Source organism: Sorex fumeus, unplaced genomic scaffold (assembly GCF_029834395.1).
Source record: "Sorex fumeus unplaced genomic scaffold, SorFum_2.1 ptg000063l, whole genome shotgun sequence".
Classification (NCBI taxonomy): domain Eukaryota; kingdom Metazoa; phylum Chordata; class Mammalia; order Eulipotyphla; family Soricidae; genus Sorex; species Sorex fumeus.
The window spans coordinates 36,064,067-36,087,455 of record NW_026606120.1 but is presented as its reverse complement, the minus strand read 5'-3'; the positions used below and the strand labels follow the sequence as shown (position 1 = coordinate 36,087,455).

At 49.8% G+C, this 23,389-nt stretch overlaps 1 protein-coding gene across 1 annotated transcript in view; it reads right to left on the bottom strand.

The window, feature by feature from the left end:
- The window catches only part of HEG1 (heart development protein with EGF like domains 1), a 92,745-nt gene that overhangs the window by 41,972 nt on the left and 27,384 nt on the right, over positions 1-23,389 (bottom strand). The window contains exons 3-6 of the mRNA XM_056126485.1: positions 9,315-9,539; positions 7,177-8,457; positions 4,659-4,775; positions 3,994-4,113 (exon numbers count right to left, since the gene is read on the bottom strand). Of these exons, the coding sequence (XP_055982460.1) occupies positions 3,994-4,113; positions 4,659-4,775; positions 7,177-8,457; positions 9,315-9,539 (1,743 nt within the window). The remainder of the gene's footprint in view (positions 1-3,993; positions 4,114-4,658; positions 4,776-7,176; positions 8,458-9,314; positions 9,540-23,389) is intronic.

The window sequence follows — 23,389 nt, the reverse complement described above, 5'->3', positions numbered from 1 at the left end:
CTTTTGGATGTGGGCCAGCCTCTGTGGTGTGAGATGATATCTCATTGTTGTTTGGATCTGCATCTCCCTGGTAATCATGAAAGTGTGTAAGTGTGTAATTCTACCTTGTGGTGTTTCATTAAAAAAAAAATTTAAAAAAAAAAAAAGAGAGACGTGGAGAAGTTAGCTAACTTCTCAAGATCACCCAGCTCACCGGGGCCAAAATTAACAGAGATCGTCAAGCAGACCCACTTGTCAAGTTCTTGCTTTTCTGCTCCTGCTACACCATCACTGAGGAATCAGATATTCTGAGGACAACTACAGCCAAAGGTATCAATTCCTCGAGTCCCAAGCAGTGGGGGGAGTGGGGCGGCATTTCAGAACACTGCAGAACTCAGTGATTATAAGGCACGTGATGAAAACAGTTCTGAGTCAAAATACTGTTGGTTTCAGACAGGAAAGCAGGCAGACCCATTTCCAAGCCCCATTTCACCCTAAGAGACTATTCTAGTTAACGTCAATTTGAACAGATTGGGCCTGGGGGAAATAGAACTTACAAATGGGCAAGCAACCAAACATGAGTCTAGCCTGCTTCAGATCTGGCTCGAGCTTCCTTTATATTAAATTCTCATCCTTCCCTCTGGACAGGAAAGAAATAATAATAACCCAAACACAAAACTCACGAAGCTGCTCTTTCTGAGTGAGCCTGCCTGCTGAATGAAGAAAACAACCCGCAGATGAGTCAGGAGAAATATTTAACATCTTATACTTACTGTCTAAAGCCCTTAATCCTGATTGTACATCTTTTTCGCTGGCTCTACAGTTCAGCTCCGCCAGCTGCCTGGGACTTTCTCTAGCAGCAGGGGCTCTTTGAAACATCCCTGGCCAATGAAAGCCCTGCAGCACGCTCTAATTTGCATGCTCCTCTGACGTTTATGAACAGTGAAGCTAAATGACTGGAAAAGGGGAAGATGATTGTTAACACAATAGAGCTGCCCTCCTGATCTGTGGCGCTGCAGGACCCTCCCCACCCAGAGGCTTCCGGAATAGGCCTCAGCGCCAGACCCTCTGGGAAAGGGCACCGGTCTCTTCTCAGCCTGGACAGCCCAAGTAGCCTCCACTGACCACAGAGGCCTGTCCTCCAGGCACACCCATACCCTCAGGCCTGCTGTTTCACTGCCTGCTTGGAGGCTTTTTTGTTTTGTTTTTGCTGTTTTTGGTCACACATGGCAATGTTCAGGGGTTACTACTCCTGCTCTGCACTCAGGAATAACTGGGGGTGCTCGGGGGACCTTCTGATGCTGAGGAACCAGGTAGGCCACGTACAGGGCAAACACTCTCCCCACTATGCTATTGCTCTGGCCCTTGGAGACAATCTTGATTTGACATTACACCACCGATTCGCATAGCTTAGCTAAATCTAGATACATAAATATGTTTTCTTTAAAGATCTGTAACTATGGGGCCAAAGGACAGCTCAGCAGATTGAGCACACGTTGGCACTAGGAGGCCCAAGTTCCATCTCCTGACCTGCCACCAGGACTAACACAAAAGCACAGAGCCAGAAGTAGCCCCTGAGTACTTCCAGGTGTAACCCGCAAATAAAATGCAAAAGCGAAAACCCTACAACCATTCCCTTATAGTTAAAGCTTTTCACTGTTTTCAGCTCTGGTCCAAGAGTTTAATAACAAATGTGCAACAATACCTCTACCCTCTGGAGAACAAGACCCTTAAACTTTGCTCAAACATGTGATTCGAAAAAAAATAATAAAATAAAAAAATAAAAGTTTTATTTTCTTTATCTACACAGGTTAAAATTATATAGCAATCAAAAAAACACGTGATTCAAACTTGTTTTATTGGGGAGGGGGTACCTGTCAGTGCTGTTCCCATCTCAGTGCCGAGGGGGTCCCTCCTGAGGGTGTGAGGGGATCATGCAAGGCCAGGGACCAACCCTGGGCCACCTGCCTGCAGAGCATATACCCCAGCCCTTTGCATACTCTCCCCAGTGCTATGATTTTATTTCATAGTCACAACAATCCAGAATCGGAAGCAGAGCCCGTGGTAACTGATTTTGCAGGTGAGAAGGTAAGTTCAGGGGCCCTGTGCCGTGAGTCGTGATTCAGGCTTCAATTCCTGGAACAAGTAGCCATCCATATTGCAATGAAACAAATCATGTTCATCTCATCCACCCCCATGACCCCACCCTCTTTCTCTGGGGTTCAAGCTCAGGCCTTGTCTAAACAAGGCATGTGGTTTACCACTGAGTTCCATTGCTGGAGTCCCAACTTTATTCTTAAACAGAAAACAGCTCATTTCTTATAGGATGTATCCAAAGTGGTATAGGCTACCCAGAAGTCAAGAAAATGTTAGAATAAGATTTTTAATTTTAGAATAAAATTCTTGATTTTGACTAATGTCTATGTTCTTAGAGTTTTCTTTCTCTAATGACTTAACTTATTCCTCAGATTTGTTTTCAAATATTTTGGGGAGAGCTGAGGACCAGGGTCACTCCAGGCAGTGCTGAGATGGTGTCGAGCGTCAAACGCAGGGTATTGTATGGGCAGGGCACAGCACTCAATCACCTGAGCCACCCCCAGCCCCAGCCTGTATATCAACATTTTCAAAAGGCGATTCATTATATTAGCAGAGGCCCAACCTTCTTAAGAAAATTGGTGATTCTCCCCAATCTCTGGGCAATAGGAATTCATGCAAATAACAACCTCAAAGGACACTCACAGTTGTTCTCTCAGAAAAAAAAAATATTTACTAAGCTTCCTTGTAAGGCAAACACTCAGCCGCTTTGCAACTTTTGCATATTGTGGACCACGTAGAGAGATCTGGAGGTAATTTGAATCACTTTAGCTGCCAGGGTCCTACAGCTACAATTCCTTATCCAGCTAAGTTCTTCATATATAAAAGTCTTCAACCCAAGCACTGAACTTAGCACTCTGCCAAGGGACCTTACTCCACTTGTGAGAAAGTGCTTCTGACCAGCACATTGCTGTGTGACAGGCAGCAGTCGGGGCCGGAAACCAGGCCTCCCTCCAAGCAGTGGCCTAAGCCAACATCTGAGCTGTGACCTGATCTGTGGCCTAAACTATGGCCTAAGCCGTGATCTAAGCTATGAGCTACACTGTGGCCTAAGCTGTGGTCTAAGCCGTGGCATAAGCCGTGGCCTAAGCCCTGTTCTGAGCCATATTCTAAGGCGTGGCCTAAGCCATAGTCTAAGCCATGGGCTAAGAGGGCAGCCATACAGAGCCTCGTCAGGCCGTGCTTTCACTTGGGGATTTTGCTTGTTTCGTAATCTGTCAAATGCAGGGTATGTCTAAAATGAACTCGCTTTGTGACTCTGTCCAATTAGGAGGTGAAATACAACAAACTGACTGGTACGACCCATAGCAGTGGCTTTGTGCCAAAGATCTCCCTGTGGAAAGAACACGGCGATCACTTGAAGATGAAAACGCTCAGTAAATGTGGTATGTAATCAGAGGTTTCTTTCCTTTTATTTCTCCCTCTTGAAACTTTTTTTTTAACAATGTGGTTAAAATATCTGTGGATATGTCTTTTTTTCCTGACTGAAGGGTGAAATGATTAAGTACAAAAATGTTGTATGTAAAATGGTGGCAGATGTATATAGTCATTAAGATGTTTGTATATTACTTTTCCTAACATGGAAAACATGTCTAAGAGATACAAAAAGTCTGTATAAATATCATCTAATTAGGGTTGGAAAGACAGTACGGGGTAAGGCACCGGCATTGCATGTGACCAACCAGGTTCTATTCCCAGGATTCTATATGGTCCCCTGAGCACAGAGTCAGGAGTAAGCTCTCACCACAGCCTCAAAAACAATCAAACAAAGAAACAATTTCAGATTTCACTATATAGAAATAAAAAATACAGCAAATAAAGTTTATATGTCTGAGAGGTCAATTTTGAATACCAATTTTGATTAGGGGGAAAACCAAAAAGATTCCAAGACAGACTAAAACTAAGGACTGTTTCCCTTACCCAAATTGCATATTCCTTTTTCCAACTGGTACCCAATTGGGCATTTGCAGATAAAGGATCCCTGAGTATTGTTGCACACAGCCAGGGGCGGGCATGGGTTCGAGAGGCATTCGTTCACATCTGCAGAGGAGAGAAAACAGGTGGTGCTGAATAAAATTCTAGCAGAGAACAAAATCATCTAGTACCACATTTGCTTTTGAAGACCAGATGGCGCTAGGCATGGCGGGATGCCAGAGAGCAGGACGGTTTCAGGTCTACAAGTGGTGACCAGTTATGGAGGCTGAGGCAGCCGTGTACACAATGCAAATACCTTAGGACAGGCAAGGTTCACTGGGGGGGGGGGGGGGGGAGGAGGGTGGAAATGACTGCCTCGAATAACTACTGGACTGTGGATTTTAATAAATCTCTGTTTTAATAATCCAAGGATTTTAATAAGCAGATGTGGGGGGAGCTTCTAGGCAGAGGCCAGGGAGGGGGGTACAGGATTTCTGGGGTGCTGATGCTGGCCCCGTGTGGCAGGAATGGAGCCAGATCACCGGGGAGCTGCCTGGCCTCGTTTTGCACAAGACATCTGGGCATGCTTCAGGGGAATGGGGAGGGTAAAGACCCTGACGCCCGCATGGGGAGGGGTCAGGCAGAGCCCTGGTGGTGACTTTCCCTCTTACCGATGCTGCAGTCGGCCCCTTGCCAGGAGGGCGAGCACACACATCGATGCCCAGGGCCAGGGGGCTCCTCCACGCATTGGCCACCATGGAGACAGGGGCTAGTGGCACAGCTGCTTGCTGAAAACGCAAATAAAGCAGGAACAAAGCAGTTAATCACACAGGGAATGTGAAGGCGGCCCTAGGAAAACATTTCATGCTCCCAGCCAATATTTGATTCCGTTTATTTCTGTTTACTTGCCCTGAAAGGCCATGCCAGGAAAACAGAGAAGTTTCCGAAGAGGTGTGGAGAAGAGGCAGGGTGGCCATGGCACATGCAGGAGGCTGTGCACATGCAGGAGGGTTAGAGCCCTGGGCCCCTGAACCCGAGACCAGGTTCAAATCCAGGCGCTGTTTACAGGTCACATGGCGCAGAGCTGGCTTGCTTCAGTGTATCGCTTCTGAGGCCCACGGGAAATCCTGCCTCTCTCAATGCCTTTTCTATATGCACGATTAGGGGTAAAGGGATCACAGCCACGCTCCTCCTTGCCACAAGACTCCCCTTCACCAAAAACCCCAAAATGGAACTGGGCCTCCACACGCCCTGTGACTGATCGCTTAGGGAAAGCGCAGCCTTGACTTGACGGAGCACTGCAGCGCCTTGCTTTACAGGACGCAGCCTGAGCCTGGCCTGACTGAACACACACAGGCCCGGAGGCCAGCTGAGCTCCCTGGTCAAAACTTTCTCTTGTTCCACATCACTAGCATGCTCATGCTCCAGTTCTATAAAAAAAATGCTCAGTCCAAGTTCCAGTCATAAAGTCAGAACAGCTGAAATCCACGTTAACTGCATCTTCTGTGAAGACGTAGGACCAGCAAGGGAAGGCAGCAGTCTAAAATCCTAACTCCAAGGGGGAATGGGGCCAAACCCAAAGGAATGTTTCCGGCTCTTTATTTACATATATGCTAAGTTATTTATTTGGGAGTGTCCCAAGCAGTGCTGAAGAGACCAGGGTCAGGGTGCTCCCTAGTTCCCTCTGGGAACCTGGCCAGCGTTCAGTGTGAAGGGCTGAGAATGCACGTATTCAGACCCCACAGTGCTGGGATACCGGGCCACCCCAGTGGGGTACAAGGACCTCGACATTAGGTGGCAATGTTCCGAGAACCACGTGGGGCTGGGGCTGGGCTGGGGTCAACCTCACGCAACATTTGTGCCTTAACCTCTCTCCAGCCCCATCTGCTACCTTATTAGGGCTAAATCTAAAATCATGGCACAAGGTTCGCTCCTGAGTCAGACTAGACACTTGGACTCTGTCCCCAACCACATGACCAGCCAGTCACGATGCTCCTGGTACCTGGTCACTGGCTCTCAGGAGGCTGCTCAGTTACGTGCCTCAGGCACAGGGATGGATTTGAGCCAGGAAACAAAGCCTTATGGGTATACAGATTTCCCAGGGAAGGATGCAGAGACCCACCCAGCAGATCCGGGGTCCCTGTGTGATGGTGGCGCTGATACTAAGGGGCACTCCGGGGCATGTGGCAGCTGGCATGTGACCCTCCAGCCCCTGCGTGGAGAGCAGCTGGCTGCTGGGAATGGCCTCCGCTATCAGCACTCCTCCGCTCCCTTCAGAAGCAGTGTCTGTGCCACCCACTCACAGGCTTTCTTCCCTGAATCTAGACAAGCAAATGTGCAAGTCTGAGGGGAGTTCTGGGTTAATGTTGCTAGTTGTGGGGTCATAACCAGCTGGGTTGGGGGGATTCCTCCAGGGCCATTCTCAGGGGTACTCAGGGTCCTGTGTGGCTCTGAGGATCAAACCCAGGGTCTGGCTCATGCGGAGACCTGTGCCCTACCACATGGGCCATGTCCCTGGCCTCAAACATAAAATCTGCAATAAGGCATCAGAAAACCTACCTACTTGTACCTTTTTTTTTTGGCCATACACAGAGGTGCTCAGGACTTATTCCTGACTTTGCACGCAGGAGTCACTCCTGGCAGTGCTCAGGGGACTATATGGAATACCCCAGTGTGCTACATGCAAAGCCAGTGCCTCACCTGGTGTGCCATCTCTCCAGCCCTGCTTCGACCACTTTTTAAAGGAGAAAGAATCCCATGTACTTCGTTTTTCTGGCACCAGCATCTTTGAGATGGAGCCCCTGGCGCCCTGGGGAAGACAGGCTCACCTACCATTATCAACTGTAACATAATCCAGGGAGGCAGTGAACTCCCCGGCCTGATGCCGATCTCTCCTGCCTCAGAAAGGGCCCCTGTGCCCTGGACTCCTGCTTCTGTCCCTGCATCGTGCTCTGCCATGGCCTGGCAGGTGCCTGTCATGCAGCAGGAGGGCTCTGCTCTGCCTTCTAGAAGAAGGCTGAAGTTCCGGCGAGAGGACAAGACCCACCGCGACACTGTTTCCTGCTGTAAGTGCTCCAACAGGAAGCACTGGGGGTCCCAAGACGGCACTGGCCGTGACCGATCCGGGCACTGCAGCTGTGCCCTCACAGTCAGCCGAGCTAGCCAGGGCACCGGCCAACTGCGACCTACCTGAGGCCGGCGACGAGGCCCCCGGAGCCTGTGTGGTGGGATGCTGGGGCTTGGGGGTCAGCAGGTCATGCGTGGAGGACTCCGAGGTGTGGGGAGCAGGAGGGGGAGACGGAGAAGGTGGTGCTGCAGTGCGCCCCCCTGTCAGGCCTGGCTCCGGGGTGGCTTCTAGGGTGGGTGTGGGCACCCCGGTCGGGAAGGCAGGTCCAGGTGTGGCCTCTGTACGCACAGGGCTCCTCTGCGTGGTGACGGGACCCTCTGTTGTGACAGGTGGCACGACAATCCCGGGGCTGGTTGGCAAGAGCTCCTCGGCCTCTGTCTGCACAGTGGTGGGGCTGGCAGCCGGGGCCACTGTGGTGGCTGCGGGGCTGGGCGTGGGGGTGAGCGGCGGTGAGGACTGAAGCGTGGTCACCACAGCAGATGCTGTCTGGGCTGACCTGAAGCTGGTAGCGGGCAGAGCTGGCTCTGTGGTCTCTGCTAAGGGTACCGGGCCAGGGATGCCAGGGGTGCTGGAAGTGGAGTCGTCCATGGCTGTAGCCTTGGGGGTCTCCGTGCGCAGAGAGCCGGGGCTGGGTGCTGCTGAGCCCCCCCGGATGACTTTCTCCAGCTCGGCCCGACTCAGGCTCTCGGGGTCTGCGGTCTGACCACTGGGGAGTGCAGTCTTGGAGGGCACCAGCATGGATGTCCGAACTGAAGTCCTGGGCAGCACTGCAGTGGTCCAGAATACGGCAGGAGGGGCAGGGGTCAACGTGCCCGGGGAAGCCGGGGTAGGGGGTGCAGAGGAGGACAGCAGAGCGGGCGCACCCGTGGCGGGGTGCCTCGGGGGGCCCGAGGGCCTGGTCGATAGCAAGGTGGGTAAGAAGGGCTGGTGGGTATGCGACACCAAGGGCGGTGACCAGGGCGCCCTCGATGAGGACGGCGGAGAAGACGGGGAACCCCCCGAGGCAGCCCTGGTGCCCAACAGAGCCAGGGTGCTGGGCACACTCGCCGTGGGAGTGGGCCGGGACGGCCGGGCTGTACCCGGCATGAGGGGCATGGTGGGCGGTCGCACAGGCACCCTGGCTGGCCAGGGGTCTCTGCTCCCTTCCGCCTGCACCCCAGAGGAGCGCGCCCCGCCTGGCTCATGCTCCGTGGAGGCCCTGTCGGGTGGCCGGGAAGCAGAGTTCTCTGTGATGGACAGCAGCGCCCGCTCCCCTTTGGTGAAGGCAGAGGAGATGTAGGTGTGGTCATCGGGCTGGGGTTCCAGGTCCAAGTCGCTCTCAGGGTCAAGGCTGACACCAGTGACTGTGAAACGGGGAAAACACCAAAGTTAGGCAAACTAAGCCAACAGGAGGCCCTGGCAGAAGCACCCAGGCACACGCGTGGTCAGCGTCCCCCCCCTGGGGCCACGCAGGCCTCTGCACAGGAAGGGTAGGAGGGGCAGGACGGCTTGCTCAGCTCCTTCCTCCAGGGAGCGAGGCTGTGGCTAAGCACGTGGGAGAGAAAGAACAAGGGGGCAGCAGGGAGGAGGGAGAAGAGCCCATGCCATGTTGACGGGATTTGGACCTTTGTGGCTTGTGATTTGGGCCACGCCAGGTGGTGCTCAGGGTCCTCTCCTGATTCTGTGCCCAGGGCCCAGGTGTGGGTTGGGGGCTCAGCTGGAGAAGGCTTTGGGCGAGGCATGCATACCCCCCTCACTATGGCACTGCTCCCTACACATCGGTCTGCCGATTGGGGGCCGGGGGCATGCCTGGGGGAGTTCAGAGGACCAGGCCAGGCTGGGGCTCGCTGGAACTGCATGCAAAGTCCACCGGGTCATTTCCTGCTCTCCCACAAACTGCTCTGATCAAAAACTCTTAAGACCCCAAATAATACGAATGATCTTTGACTGGGAAGAAGAAAGCCCTCTCGGTTTCCCATGCAGCCTGATCAGGCTGTTCTCTCCCAGGAGCGTCTTTCTCCATCGTGATGGGGTGAATCTCCTGTCCAGCATCCTGGCCGACCACCAGGCCCTGCACCTGAGTCCCTGGGGGTGGGGGGCAAGGGCTGTGGCCAGGGTAGGGGAGCCATAAAGTCCTCTCCTTAAAGGCTTGCCATTATCCAAGGACACAGAGCACAGGTCGGTGAGAGGGTCAGCCTCCCAGGACCGTTAGGACCCTCACCTCCCAGGGCAGTGGCGTTCCTGGGCTGTGGGGGCGTGGCTGCAGGGCGTCCCGGGTCCCTGGAGGTCTCGGCGTTCTGGCTGGGGAGAGATCGCAGCGTGCGCTCTCCGTTCCCAGTGGACGCAGCTGCCGTCTGCAGGTCGTGAGCGTGAGCACCTGGTGTCCCCTGGAAGGTCTCCTCCTCCACGTCAGGACTGATCCCCAAATCAGGGCTATACTCAGTGGCTACAAAAAGAGCGAAAGGCAAGTGAGTGTGGTGTTTGTGCTGGTCAAGTGGATCTCAAGAATAAGCCGTAAGGGTGATTCTGGATCCCATGAGCCAAAACTTCTCTCAGCTTTCTCAGGATCTCTATCTGAAATTCACCCCTCAGCGCCATGATGCTTGCATGTGTGTGTGTGTGTGTGTGTGTGTGTGCGCACGCAGACGTGGCATTACAAACAGTAGTAGTGTCTGCAACCTTTGCGGGGTGCTTAGCATATCTGTCCCGGTGCAGCTGCAAGTGCGCCGTGTGTCTGCATACACTCACATGTATGCTGCTTACAAACACTAAAACCTTACAGGTACTATGGGTCAGCAAATCTCGCCATACAGAGGACCCGTGTGTATCTGTGCACAGTGTGTACTTGCAAAAAAATGTGTGCAGTGGCAAAAATCCCACGGGGTGCTGTAGGTTAGTGTTATCTGTCACCTTGCAGAGCAACAACACGTGTTGTGCTATACCTGCACATGTGTGTGGTGTTTACAAAGGTCTGGATGACTGAGACCTCCTGGGGCATTCTGATTTAGTGTCTGCTCAGGGGACCTGGATTTAAGGGAAGGTCCATTACTTCAGAGATCAAGATTGATGCTGTATTTTCACTCAGGGGCGTTGGTGGTGCCTGTGGAAGTGAATGTGGGTGAGAAGCTCGAGAATCCCAGCAGACTTGCAACTTGCCATGTGTTAGTTCTCTGCCTAACAAGGGAGTGTGCCAGGGGGCTAGAACAAGGCTGATCCAAAGGCATGCTCTGAAGGAGAAAGGCTCAGGTCCCCACCCCCACCCAGCCAGTAGTGGCCCACCCAACAAAACAAGAGTAAATAAGAAATGACTGTGTCAAAAGGCAGAGGTAGGCTTGGTTTTAGTTTTTATCACCTTTTTGTTTTTATTTCACTTGGTTCGGTTTGATTTTTGGTTATGGTGCTCAGGGCTTACTTCTGGTTCTGTCCTCAGGGGACCACATGGGGTGCCTAGGATTGAACCCGGTTTGGCAGCATGCAAGGCAAGCACCCTACTGCTGTAGCACCCTCACCGTTTGTTCACCATCTTTAATGTGTGGCCTCTTGTGGCCTAAGCCCCCGCAAATAGTCCAGAAAAAATAGAGGTGAACTTAAATAAAACAAAACTGGGATACAGTAATGGAAGTTCAAGCTGGGTGATGGTGTGTAAGGATTATGTTATATCATTACCTAGCAGTGCTGTTCCGCGGCTGCTCCCAGTGGCTGCTCCCAGCTCAGGGGAGGAGTCTCTCCCCAGAGGTGCTTGGGGAACCATGTGGTGCTGGGCAAAGCATGTGCTTCAGCCCTCTGGGTCATCTCCCTGGTTATGTGCTATTCTTTGTATCATGTGCAATTATGAAAACTTTCACAATGAAATGTTTTTAAAAATGTTAAAGGGAGTAGAATGGGGTCATAAATAAATGACTTCTTTTTTGTACTAAGTTCTATACATTAAGCTTAAAGAATCTTACTTTATTAGGTTATTGTCTTAAAAAGAAAACTCCCCCATCCCCACCCACCCCCCCACACACACACACAATCATAGAAATAATGCTCCGTTGAGCCTGACTACTTCATCTGGCTCTGTGAGAAAATGTCTCTCTTCCTGGAGGTTCCTGTTCCCTGAGAGATTAGTTCTGTATCCCCATGGACAAACCACGATGGAAAACGAAACAGAGTTGAGGGGCGCGACCTTCCCGGCAGGTGCATTCCCTGACGTGTGAGCCTATGGGCAGGGCAACACAGGGGCTCCGGCAACACTGAGAGCCCAGAGCACACGGGTCTGGCCCGAGGCACTCACAGGCCCCACAGAAAGTCACCCGGGACAGGCTGAAATCTGAGTGAAATGAGCACGTGCTCGGGGGGAAGAGAAGCAGGCCCGGGGTGAGGGAGCAGAGCACGGATGCACCAACCAACACCCCGCAGGAAGGACTGCTCCAGGTTCTCAGACTGAACAGCCAAGTCAAACCCACAAACAGAAGGGCTGACCCAGAAAACGAGAGTGGAGATGTCTGTCGGGTTACGGCAGGAGGACAGCTGTGAAGATTCCCAGGACAGGAGGGAAAGCATCCCACATCTGAGACACTCAGAGGAATGGGGTGGCCTTTCACAACTATTTACCACCAGATGCCCAGAACCTCTCACACTGAAGTCACACTTCTCACAAAAAGCAGCAGAGCACGCACTGCACAGAGAAGGGGAAGGGCCATCACCCTGCACTCCTGCCCCCCATGAGAAAGCAGAGCCCCTGGAACAGAGGCTAGACATGGCGCCTTGGTCCACGAGACACATGGTTTCATCCACACCCTTCAAAATTACCCATGCTTTCTGTCCATATGTGTGTCATCCTGTCATGCTAAACACATGCTTTTCCACAGCCCGTGAGCAGGAATACATGCTAATTAGGGTTAGATATTTGATGAGGACAAGGGGGAACAGAGCTATTACTGGTGAGGCGGCAGAGTTTAAACCTGTCATAATTTTTAAAGACTAGTTAATGCTCTTCGCTTCAGTTATCACATATAGATTGCATCATGAAGGCTGATGAAAGTTGTCTTTAACAGTTGCCTAAAATAGCATTCTTTTAAAACCATCAAAAAGAAAAATTTTCTCAAAACGATAAACTGGGCCTTATCAGGATGAAATACTTTTTTATTTGTACAACAAATGATAGTACCAAGACAGTGAAAAGAGGGCTAGGGATGTGATGGGCTGTGCCTTGCACATAGGATGCCCACGGTTTCAATCCCCAGCACACACACACACACACACACACACACACACACGCACGCACACACACACACGCACATGAAAAGGAAGAAAGAAATGAAAAGACAACCCAAAAATTGAAGAAATTATTTGAAAATTATATATCTGATAAAGGAGTAGTATCCAGAATATACAAAGAATTCTTACAGCTCACTAAGCAATAAAAAACCCAATTTAAAAATAGGGGTGGTACTCAGCAGCAGAGCGTTTGAGTGAAGTCCTGGTGCCCAGAACATCAATGGCCAAACGGCAGAGCACTGGGATAAGGAGCACTACCTGACCTGGGGTGCCAGGGGCCTCAGGTGCTCTTTCCTGGCAGGAGTCTGACCCGGGGCAGAAGGCCCGGGTGGGCCCCCACACGAAAACTCACCCACACGCTCCCCGTGCAGTGCAGAGGCCTCCAAACTCTCTGAGGACGACGCAGACCAAGACCTGGCCAAGGGGTGGCTCTTGTGTGGCGCCGGGCCACTTGCTCCTGACTCTGCCACGTGTCTGGGGTCAGCGGCATTCCCAGCTCCAGGAGAGGAAGTAGAGTTTCCAGTCACATCTGTGGAGATCTTGTGGGCCCAGAACCAGTGTGCTGTGCTGTCTCCTTCCCGGGCCAAGGGCTCCGACCTGGGCTCTGTGGCAGTCTGCACCGGGAGATGCTGTGGCTGGGCACTAGAGCTGAGGGCATGCAGATGCCCGTCTGAGGCTGCAGAGATCAGAGAAAACAGGCTGTGACAGGCCCGTGAACTCAGCAGCCCTTGCCACAGCTGAGTCCTGTGACAGATGGACAGCACTACACTGCACAGGGGCCACAGGCTTGGGTGGGACAGGGACCAAGCAGGCAGTGCTCAGGGCTGACTCCTGACTCTAAGCTCAGGAAGCATTCCTGGCGGTACTCAGGGAACCACATGTGGCATTTGTGGTGCTGTGATCCTGAGTTGGCTGCACACAGGTGACTCCTGTACTGTCTCTCCAGCACAGATTTGATGCCAACTTTTGCTCCCAAAAATTAAAAAATAGATGTAACCATTATGTAAATTTTTGTAGAAAAAAATCACATGGTTACTTAAAAACAGGGTGCAATAATTACAAGGTGGTGATGATGATTTAGTGAAATATCAGAACCTGAAATATACTTGTATTCTCTAAATATTTAAAAACTCACAAACATTAGCAAGAAGGTAATACTGAAATAAAAAACTGGTAAAGGGGGTGCTTTTAAACCACTTGTGCACAATTGCAGAGTGACTTAGAGGCTTTCTTTGATTTCCACTCAACATCCCCCCAAAATAATAGTAACAGAAACTAAGTGTGATGTTAGTTAACAAATATGACAAGCCTAAATATACACTTTAGTCAGCAGCATGTTCCAGAAACAACTCTATAAACAATGATGATTTTAACTTTTTAATAATAAAAAGTCAACTCTAAGGACTACCAAAGACCAGGAACCTGGGGATTATGGAAGCCCCAACATAGCTGCATGTTTGACTTGCAAGATAATCCATCCATAACTGAAAACACTTAACTTGTTGATTTCTTTTTGGTGAAGCAGGAAAGTTTTTATGGAAACTTATTTAGAAAAATGTGAGGGGAGAGAAAGAGAGTGCATGTTTAAGAGAGAACATAGGTTTCTCCAGAGTCTGAAGCCATTTTATTTTATTTATTTTTTATTTATTTTTACCATTGTGGTTTTGGGGACACAACCAGCAATGCTGAGGGGTTACTCCTGGCTCTGCACTCAGGAATCACTCCTGGTGGTGCACAAGAGACCATATGGGATATCAGAGATTGAATTCAGGTTGGCCACGTGCAAGGCAAGTGCTTTACTCTCTGTTCCAGTGTATCTCCCAGGCCCTGGAGTCACCCTGAAGAGCAAGCCAGCTCTCACCCTTAGGACAAGCAATGGAATGACAGACAGAGCCACTCTCTTCCCCCGGGAGCCGGCCGTGCAGTCCCACACTCACTGCCCAGACCCTCTGAACCAGCGTTCCCTTCTCTCTCCCCGAAAGCAGCTGGAACAACACACCCGCAAGCTCCATGAGCAGGTCGGAAATAAAGCCCACTCATGTGCAAGGGTGGCTGGTGGCGAGGGCAGGGGGAAGCGTGCGAGTACTTTGGAGACAGCAGCCCCGTCATCCTAAGAGGCCCTGCAGTCATTTGCGAATGTTTCTGACCGCTTGTTTGCTGCTCTCAGCCACTCCAGGTGAGGCAGTTTCCAGTTGACATCAGGGGCCCACTCTGGAAAAGAATGCAGAGCCCCTCTCACTGACTAGGCCCGGCAGCTTCCACACCTGCCCTGCCCGTCGGAAGGCCCACACCACAGCGCCTGACTTTCTGCCTGCTGCTCCACCAGTGCAGAGAAGATGGACAGAGAAGAAGGAGACCAAGCTCCAGTCTAATCCATCAGCATCATCCAGGGCCTCTGACTACCAAGACTCACCGCCGTCCCCACTCCTGCCCAGCCCCAGCACAGCAGGAACACTAGAACAGTGGGAAAAGCACATAGAAGCCCACCAAGCTCAATGAGTGAGAGCAGTCTCACTGAAGGCAACACCAACCAGCTCAATACATCTTCAATGTCTTGAGTGACACCAGGATGAAGATGTTAAATGAGTTCAAAGAAATGATGCCACTGGTGGTCAGCAAAGCCAAAGCTCAAAAACTACTATGATCAAAAATGCAAAAATGAAGAGTACAGTAGATAACATAAAAACGTCAAGAGAGGATCCAGATAGCATAGTAACAGCAGCTGAGCGGAAGATCAAGGCGCTCCAAGATGAGAAAAAGGAAACTGCTAGGAAACAGCAGAAGGTAGAAAAGTCTGAAAAAAAATGTACACCAATGCCAGAGAACTATGGGATGAACTTAAGAGGAACAATGTAAGAATCACTGGATTCTTGAAGAGCAGGAAGGGAAATATAATGAGAAATAATAGTCAAAGAAAGTATTGATAAGCACTTCTCAGAGTTAAGGTATCCAGGCACTGAGATCCAAAACACTGAAGGGTCCCAGCAACATTACATTCAACTAGGAAAACTCCAGTCACATTGTTCTTTAAATGACCAAATCCAAGAATAAAGGCAGAATACTGAAAGCCGCAAGACCAAGAAGGGAACTTACATACAAAGAAAAGATCGTAAGATGTACAGCAGATCTATCAAAGGAGACTCTACGAACCAAAAGACAATGTGGACGAATATAACACAGAACTCAATGAAAAGAACACCTCACCGAGAGCACTAGAGCAGCTAGATTATCATTCAGATCTGAAGGAGTGATAGAGCTTTACGAATAGTCCACAGCTTAGGGAACTTAGAACCTTGAAAACAGTTTTGCAAGAAACTTTAAAGGAGCTTCTTCAAAGCACAGGACAAACTTCCCAGCACAAAGCATTGATACGGCCCTTATTCATGTTGCTTATGGTTGTCCTCTAGTAGATTAAGAAAGGTGAGTTTACTTCTATCTTGCAAAGGGATTTTATAAATTTTTAATAATGAATTAGCATCTCATTTATATCGAATGTTCTATGTCTTATCAGCTTCTTTTTTACATCCAGATATTTTACTTATTAATGCAGACACTTAAGCAGTCAGTATCTATAATATTATCCAATATAAAACTAATAGTGCCTTTTCCTTGGATAAAACACTGTACTATTATAGGCATTTATATTTTTTCATTTTATATTTATATTTTTCCATTTAAATTTTCTTAATTCTCTTAACTCTTACCAGATTCTTATTTGTAGGTTTTGCCTATCTCATGGAAACACTAAAACATATTAGCACATAATTTTTTAATAGTTTTGCTTCTATCAGGAAGACATGATAATAACCACAATAATACTCAAGTATAAAATAAAATTTAATGTAATGTATTTTAAATCACAGAGTTGAAAACTTAGATATGTAAGTAAGAATAGGCAGTATACTATATTTAACTGGCTTGAACTTCTTTATTTACATAGGTTAAAATCATATAGCAATCGATTATCACAAACTGACATTTATTTTCTGATCATTTCATTTGCCATTCCTTTAAGTTTTACTGGAGCAAGTAATATGAAATAAAGTTGTTACATTCCTGTTAAGTGGGAGGGAACTGGGGACATTGATGGAGGGAGTGGGACATTGGTGCTGGACCAGTGTTGGGACAACATTGTATGCCCAGAACGTTATATTTCCTTTGAAAATCATGGTGTCTTAATAAAACTAAAATCAAAGTAAATAAATGGCCTAATAGATCAAGAAATCTTTAAAAACTTACCCAGGGAATCATTTGGCCGAAATCCTACCAGAACCCCAGAAGGCGGAAGAGCAAATCCACTTTGGGGGAACCTTCCCTCTCCTGGATCATGAAGGGCATCTTCACTTCCTCCAGGCTCTGCCTCTGAGGGGGACAGAGAGGCTGCCCTGGACGTCCTGGTGGCGAGGTCAGAGGCCTCAGGGAATCTCTCCGCTTCCCTTGGGAGCCCGAGACTGACAGTGAGAGACTGGAGCGCAGGCTGGGTGCTGCTGTGGGCGGAGTGGGTGGCAGGCACGCCGTCTGCCCTCTGGACGGAGGGGCTCCGGAGAATGGGGAGGCCCCTTAGCACCTCTCTGCCTGCAGACACTAGAACAGAAGATGACACACGTGAGGGCCTCTCTGGGGGACAAGAAAGCCAAGTCTCTGGGTACCAGCCTTCTTACACGCCTCAGACAAATCCAGCCGCTCTGGGTAGAGACTAGTGACACGCCATTTCCTCCTCCCTGCTCGGCACAGGGTTACATGGAGAAGCAGTGAGCTCCTTCGCCAAGCACAGGGAAAGCTACTGCTCGGGTTAGAAGGAAAAACAGGAGACGTCTCTCGCCACTGGCCACCATGGCTTCTGTATAAAGGCAGGTTAATACGGCTGCTCTTAAGTTCCACCTCCCAGCTTGTCCAAGGCAGGTCATTGGCTGTAGCCCGGGTTTCCGGTACTGGGGCTTGCTCAAAGGTAATTTAGATGAAAACCCAATACCTAGACATGAATTAAAGTGGGGTCGTATCAGAGTGCCTGGCCTGAGGTATTCACTAGGAGATCTCGACCCTGCAAAGTTGGAACAGGATGTGCCTAGAACAAGAATCCCCCACCACCACCTTGTCACCGTGTGGCTCATTCTTATCCTACCCTCACGGCCACCCCAAACTGAACTGCACTTGCCAAGCGGCAGGCCTCAACAGGGCTGCTGTCACCCCTAGTTTAAAGGCTCTGTGACGGTGCCCTAGCCATATGCCACTCCAGGGGGCCCCAGGAGTTACCCAAATTTTATGCTGGGAACAATTCACCAGATGAAACGGAGGATGATACTGGGTAATTGTCCGAAATTTCAAGGACTGGGGGTCGCAGAGAGGCACCAAGTGGAGCATATGCTTTGTCTGCGGGGACTCGTCCAGTTCCAGCACCTCGTGGTTCTGGAGCATTGCTAGGAGTCAGGAGCAGCCCTGGGACACCCCCACCCCTAAAAAAGGATGGAGGGGCAGGAGTAATGGAACAGTGCACAGGTTCTTGCCTTTCACAAGGCCAACTTGGGTTCTATCCTCAGCACCACAGATGGTCCCGGAGCCCCTCCAGGAGTGATACACACACACACAGAGCCAGGAGTGAGTCCTAAGCACTGCCAGGTGTGGCCCAAAACAACAACAACAACAACAACAAAAACATAAAGAGAGAGCCTCAAGAATGAAACTGTAGGTGTTCACTGTAAGTATTTTAAAGTATTTTACCAACTACGCTGTCTTCTCAGAACGATGTCATCATTGGTGAAATAGAGTGACTGATAGTAAGAAATAAAGAAGAATTTTTAAAATTCTGTTATGAATTTCTCAGTTCAAAAAATACAGAATTGTATGCTTCAGGTCAAAATGTTCAGTCTACTCTACATAGATTTGGGTAGTTTGCTATTGGTTCCCTTTACAAAGAACATTCTAGAGGGCAGCCTGAGAACTGACCTCCAGAAGAGCACTCTGAACTCTTCATTCCAAACAGGAATAAGCTGCAGGAGCACTGCAGAGCAGGAGAAACACAGTGTGCATGATCCAAAGGCAAGAAAAAAGAATGCTTTTCTTTACTTTTGTTTGTTTGTGTGTGTGTGTTTTTGGGTCCCAACCAGCCATGCACAGGGGTTACTCCTGGCTCTGCACTCAGGAATTACCCCTGGCGGTGCTCAGGGGACCATATGGGATGCTGGGAATTGAACCCTGGTTGGCCGCGTGCAAGGCAATGCCCTACCCACTGTGCTATTGCTCCAACCCCTTTTCTTTACTTCTTAAACCAAAAATAATAATCTTAAAAGGTACCTATATAAGAAAAGACTTCTGAATTGTTCATTATGCTCCAGGAACTAGAAAGTTTTCTTATAAATGGCTCCTTGACCACTTGTCCTTTGGGTAATTGTGCCCCAAAGCATAAGTAAATTTGAAATATTGTGGGGAAGTGAGCACAGAAAGCAAAATGTTTCCTCTCACTGTACAGACCATAGAACTGGCTCTATCTAGACCATAGACCACGGCTTCGGCCAATAGACTGTGAAGAAGATAAAGCAGAGATGCAGGAGACCAAGAAACAGGAGACAGCCCCTAACACAGAAGTCCTCAGGCTACCCCCAACCACCCTACTTAACAGCAAAACACAAAGAATGAGCTTCAGTATTAAAGCAGGCCAGCCCACTGGAATTATGCCCGCTCCTCACTCAACCAATTGACTTCTCAAGTCTAACTTCATTCAAGTTCTCAGATGATCCATCAAATTACTAGGTTTTCTTTCAAAATGACTCCCAGGAATCTGCTTTATTTCACTCACTCAATGTCCAGTGGCAATTAGACTGGCAATTGCCAGTCCAATTAGACTTGCCTATATAGCTGTCAAGCAAACCTATGGCCAAAGAAATACAATAGCAAAAGTCGCCAATGTTGAAAGTCACAAAAGGAAATGGCCTTTTTCCCTGACTCACAGGGTTTGGGAGGACACTGCTCCATCATTTCTCCATTCTCGTCATTAACAACTGCCATTGACGGGCCGAGTAGAATGTGCCGGTACTTTAACTACATCATTACACATAGCTAAGCAGGTTCTTGACGTACATAATCTCACACAACCCTCCCAACACAGCGATGAAGAACGTGAATGAACGTGTGTGCAGAGCTTGGGGCCTCTTGAGAGAAGGATATGTCTTCCTCACCAATGGAACAAAACTACAATCACCACTGACACTGCTTGCTGAACCCCTGCTAAAGGCATCTGTGTGACATTTACTGTTTCTACCCAACAAGCCAACCCAAATGATTCTTTAATAATCACCTTTTCCTACTTATTTCTTCTAGTGAAGCATTCGTTCAATATCAGGAAAATCACATGTGCGAGCAGAAGCAAGTCGAGACCCCAAGCGTTTATAACAAGGGACGGAAAAAAATGCCCACTCCTCTGGAAAAGTGACCGAGTCCTTCAGTCACAGCACTAATCCTGGCACGTCAGGCAAGAGCAGAACCCTGCCCTCGGCTGCTGCTCTCTAGACTGGCCAGGAACTAGCTGGAGCAACTGACATTTGAGAAAGAGATGCTAAATCTATGTCCTTTGAGCTATTTATGCTCTCTGCCTTCACAGCGTGAAATCACCACAAAGCCATGTACCTGGCCGCACATAGCTCAGCTACCCACAGAATACTTTTATGAGTCAGAGACCCATTATTACACCCTCAGCACCTACTGAGACTCTATGGGAAAAAAAATCACCTTGGAAGGAACATTAGCACAATTTCCACAAAACAGCAACTGGAGGCATTTTCTGTCCTTATATAAACCTTCCTCTTTCCAAGGGGCTGCCCCAGAAACACTTCAGCCTACAGAAGCAACTGAATGTTCACGTTATCTGACAGCAAACTCGTGCCACACCCAGTCTCTCTTTGTGCCCTGGCTTCCAGGAAGCTCAGTGCTAAATTTAGTGCCCAATTGTAGCCACTCTCACACAATCCAACCTATACATATCGCCTTCCGCCTTCCTATGAGAACGTTTCCCTCTATTAGTTGCTTTCTTATTGTTGCCTTTAGTGATCAAAAGAACTTGCTCTTTATAGAAAACAGGCAAAGTGAGAAAAGATGTAAGGCAGCCAGAAAAGAATGATTTCAAATGGCTTCTGATCTCTTCTGTAAGCCTAGGTTGAACCATCCAGCGCAAGCCCTGCTTAAGGCGAATGCTTCCAGGGGGCACTGGAGAGGCGCCGTGCTCCCGTGTTGCAGAGCAGGGTGGAAGTGAAGGCCCAGGACACCAGGGCTGCATGTGGAGTCACATCTATAAATAAATCTATAAATTCACATCCACAAATAGAAAACATCTAGGCCAGAGAGATAGTACAATGGGGAGAGCACATGCTTTGCACGTGGCCGAGCTAGGTTCAATCCCGGCACCCCAAAGGTCCCCAAACTCTGCCAGGAGTGACCCCTGAGGGCAGAGCTAGGAGTTAGCCCTGAGCACTGCCAGTGTGGCCACACAACACATCTTCAGAGTCATGCAATCCCTGCCCAAGCCACATAGGGGAGGGCGGCGGGCCCCCAGAACCAGGTCCCTGACTCCTTTCTGCACTTTCTCTGGTGGACAGAGTAGCCAGGGTCCAGGGGCAGCACCACCAGCCTTCTCCTGAGTGGCACCTCAGCTGGGTGCTGGTCTGTCCCGCTGAGTCCCCTGCCCTCTCAGGCTGCTGGGTGCTGGTCTGTCCCACTGAGTCCCTGTGTCCTCTCAGCCTGCTGGGTGCTGCTCTGTCCTGCTTAGTACCCCTGCCTCTCAGCCTGCTGGGTGCTGGTCTGTCTGTGCTGAGTCCTCGTGCCCTCTCAGCCTGCTTCTGGCTCTCCCAGAGCACCCCCTTCCCCTTAGCCAGAGAAGAATAAACTCTCATGCCCAAGAATACAGGGAGTAGAGGAAGCCAGTGCTCTGAGGAGCAGATCGGCAGCACTGAGCCTGAAAGTGGGGCAGGGGGCTAAGGAGCAGTTCAAGGAGCCGCAGCATGTGCCTTGCACACGTCAGGACCCAAGGTCCATTTCCAGCATGGAGTGTGATTCTGGGGTCCCAACTTCACAGAGCTGGCAGCAATGAATGAATGCATGGCTGGATCCAGCACCCAACACTCAGTTCCCCTCGGGGTAAATGGCCCCAGCGGGCCCCCCCCCCCCCCGCCACCGCCCACCTCACCACCACCACTGGTGAAGCCCTATTAAAAAGTTACAAGAGCAAGAACTTTGCTTTCCAGGAGTCACCTGGCCCTTGCATGTCTGCAGGGACACAGGATGCTGGGGGCTGGATTCACAAGCTCAGCCTTCAGGTACCCCATGGAGCTGCCCAGAGCCCCTTCTGGGATATGAGTCAGACGAGACCTCCACCCCACGCAGGTCTCACTCGGAAGGAAGAGAAGTGCTCTGGGACTCGGGGACTAGCAAGGGGACGGGGACTCCACGCACTTGTGGGTCTGTCAGCAGAGTCTCTTGGAACACTTGGGGGCCTGTTTAACTTTGTCGTACAGGAAAGCCAGGTGGTGACGGCACCAGAAGAGGCAAGGCTGATATTCAAATGTCGCAGCACATTGGGCTGAATTTCAATGATCAATATTGAATGAGTCTGACCAGAACCAAAGTAGCTTCCTTGAAAATGCTCCCTTTCCACCCTTCCAGCAAACTGGCTATAAATCACTAAACCACAAAACTTTGGAGCTGGAGAGGCCCGGAACTTACATCCAAATAAACTGATGTTGGGGCTGGAGTGATAGCACAGCAGGTAGGGCATTTGCCTTGCACGCAGTCGACCTGGGTTCGATTCCCAGCATCCCATATAGTCCCCTGAGCACTGCCAGTAGTAATTCCTGAGTTCATGAGCCAGGAATAAACCCTGTGCATCGCCGGGTGTGACCCAAAAAGAAATAAATAAATAAACAAATAAATTGATGTTTATGAAGAATCGTCAAAAAGCAACCCGGAAAACAAGGGTCATAAATTATGTTTGTACCTAGTCAGCAGAAAACTGTCTCCCATAGGACACGGGAGACAACTCAAGGTTTTAAACGGGCAACCCACAAAGCATCACCAGGGTAACTTTTTAATGACACAAATCCAAATACCTCATCTTGCAAAGGCCCTCCCGTTGATCATCGATTTGCTCCAGCGGGCCCAGTAACGTCTCCATTGGAGACTTTGTTGTTACTGTGTCTGGCATATCAAATACGTCACGGGGAGCTTGCCAGGCTCTGCCGTGCGGGCGAGATACTCTCGGTAGCTTGCAGGGCTCTCCGAGAGGGGCAGAGGAATCGAACTCGGGTCGGCCATGTTGGCTGCGTGCAAGGCAAACGATAGCACAGCGATAAGGCGTTTGCCTTGCATCTTACAAAGTATTTGCAAAAAACTGACCTAAAAGCATTTGAAATGAAAGGGCTGGGGAGACAGCTGAGCAGTCCTTGGTGTATGCCTGCGGGTTATGAGGCACAGACCTGAACCCCAGGGCCACAGAGCCCCTGAGCACCCCTGAGAGTGGTCTCGGTCACCCCAGCTTCACCAGGCTCAGCACTGACCCCACTGGCCTGGCCAACTATCACTAGAAACAGCTCCCAAGATACTTTGCCACACATTTTCCTTTGAAGTGGCAGTTTCTTTTTAAAAATTTTAAGTTTTAGTTTGAAAATGGCAGTTTCTGAATCAATTCTATCTTTCCCCAAAAACACGCTCTTTCCTCTCTGTCCTGCTCCCAGGAGGCAGAAACACATGCCACAGAACAGACTTGGAACACAACCTCACTGGGGAGAGGAGCCGAGAGAAGGTGGCCTAGTCTGGAGGCGTCCAGGTGACTAAACATGCATAATCCTGCTCCTGCCCAGCTGTTCCTTGTTCATAGACAGTGGAGCCTGCCGCATCCTCAAAAGCATCACAGTCTAGCCAGGAAGAGCAGCATCAGGACCCCATTATGAGCAGGAGCACGGTCCTGACACTCAGAGGCTGAAGGAAGGCTTGTGGCAATCAAGGGTTTCACCGATGAAGAGGAGTTGGAGCAGCCTGGCAGTAAGCACCTTG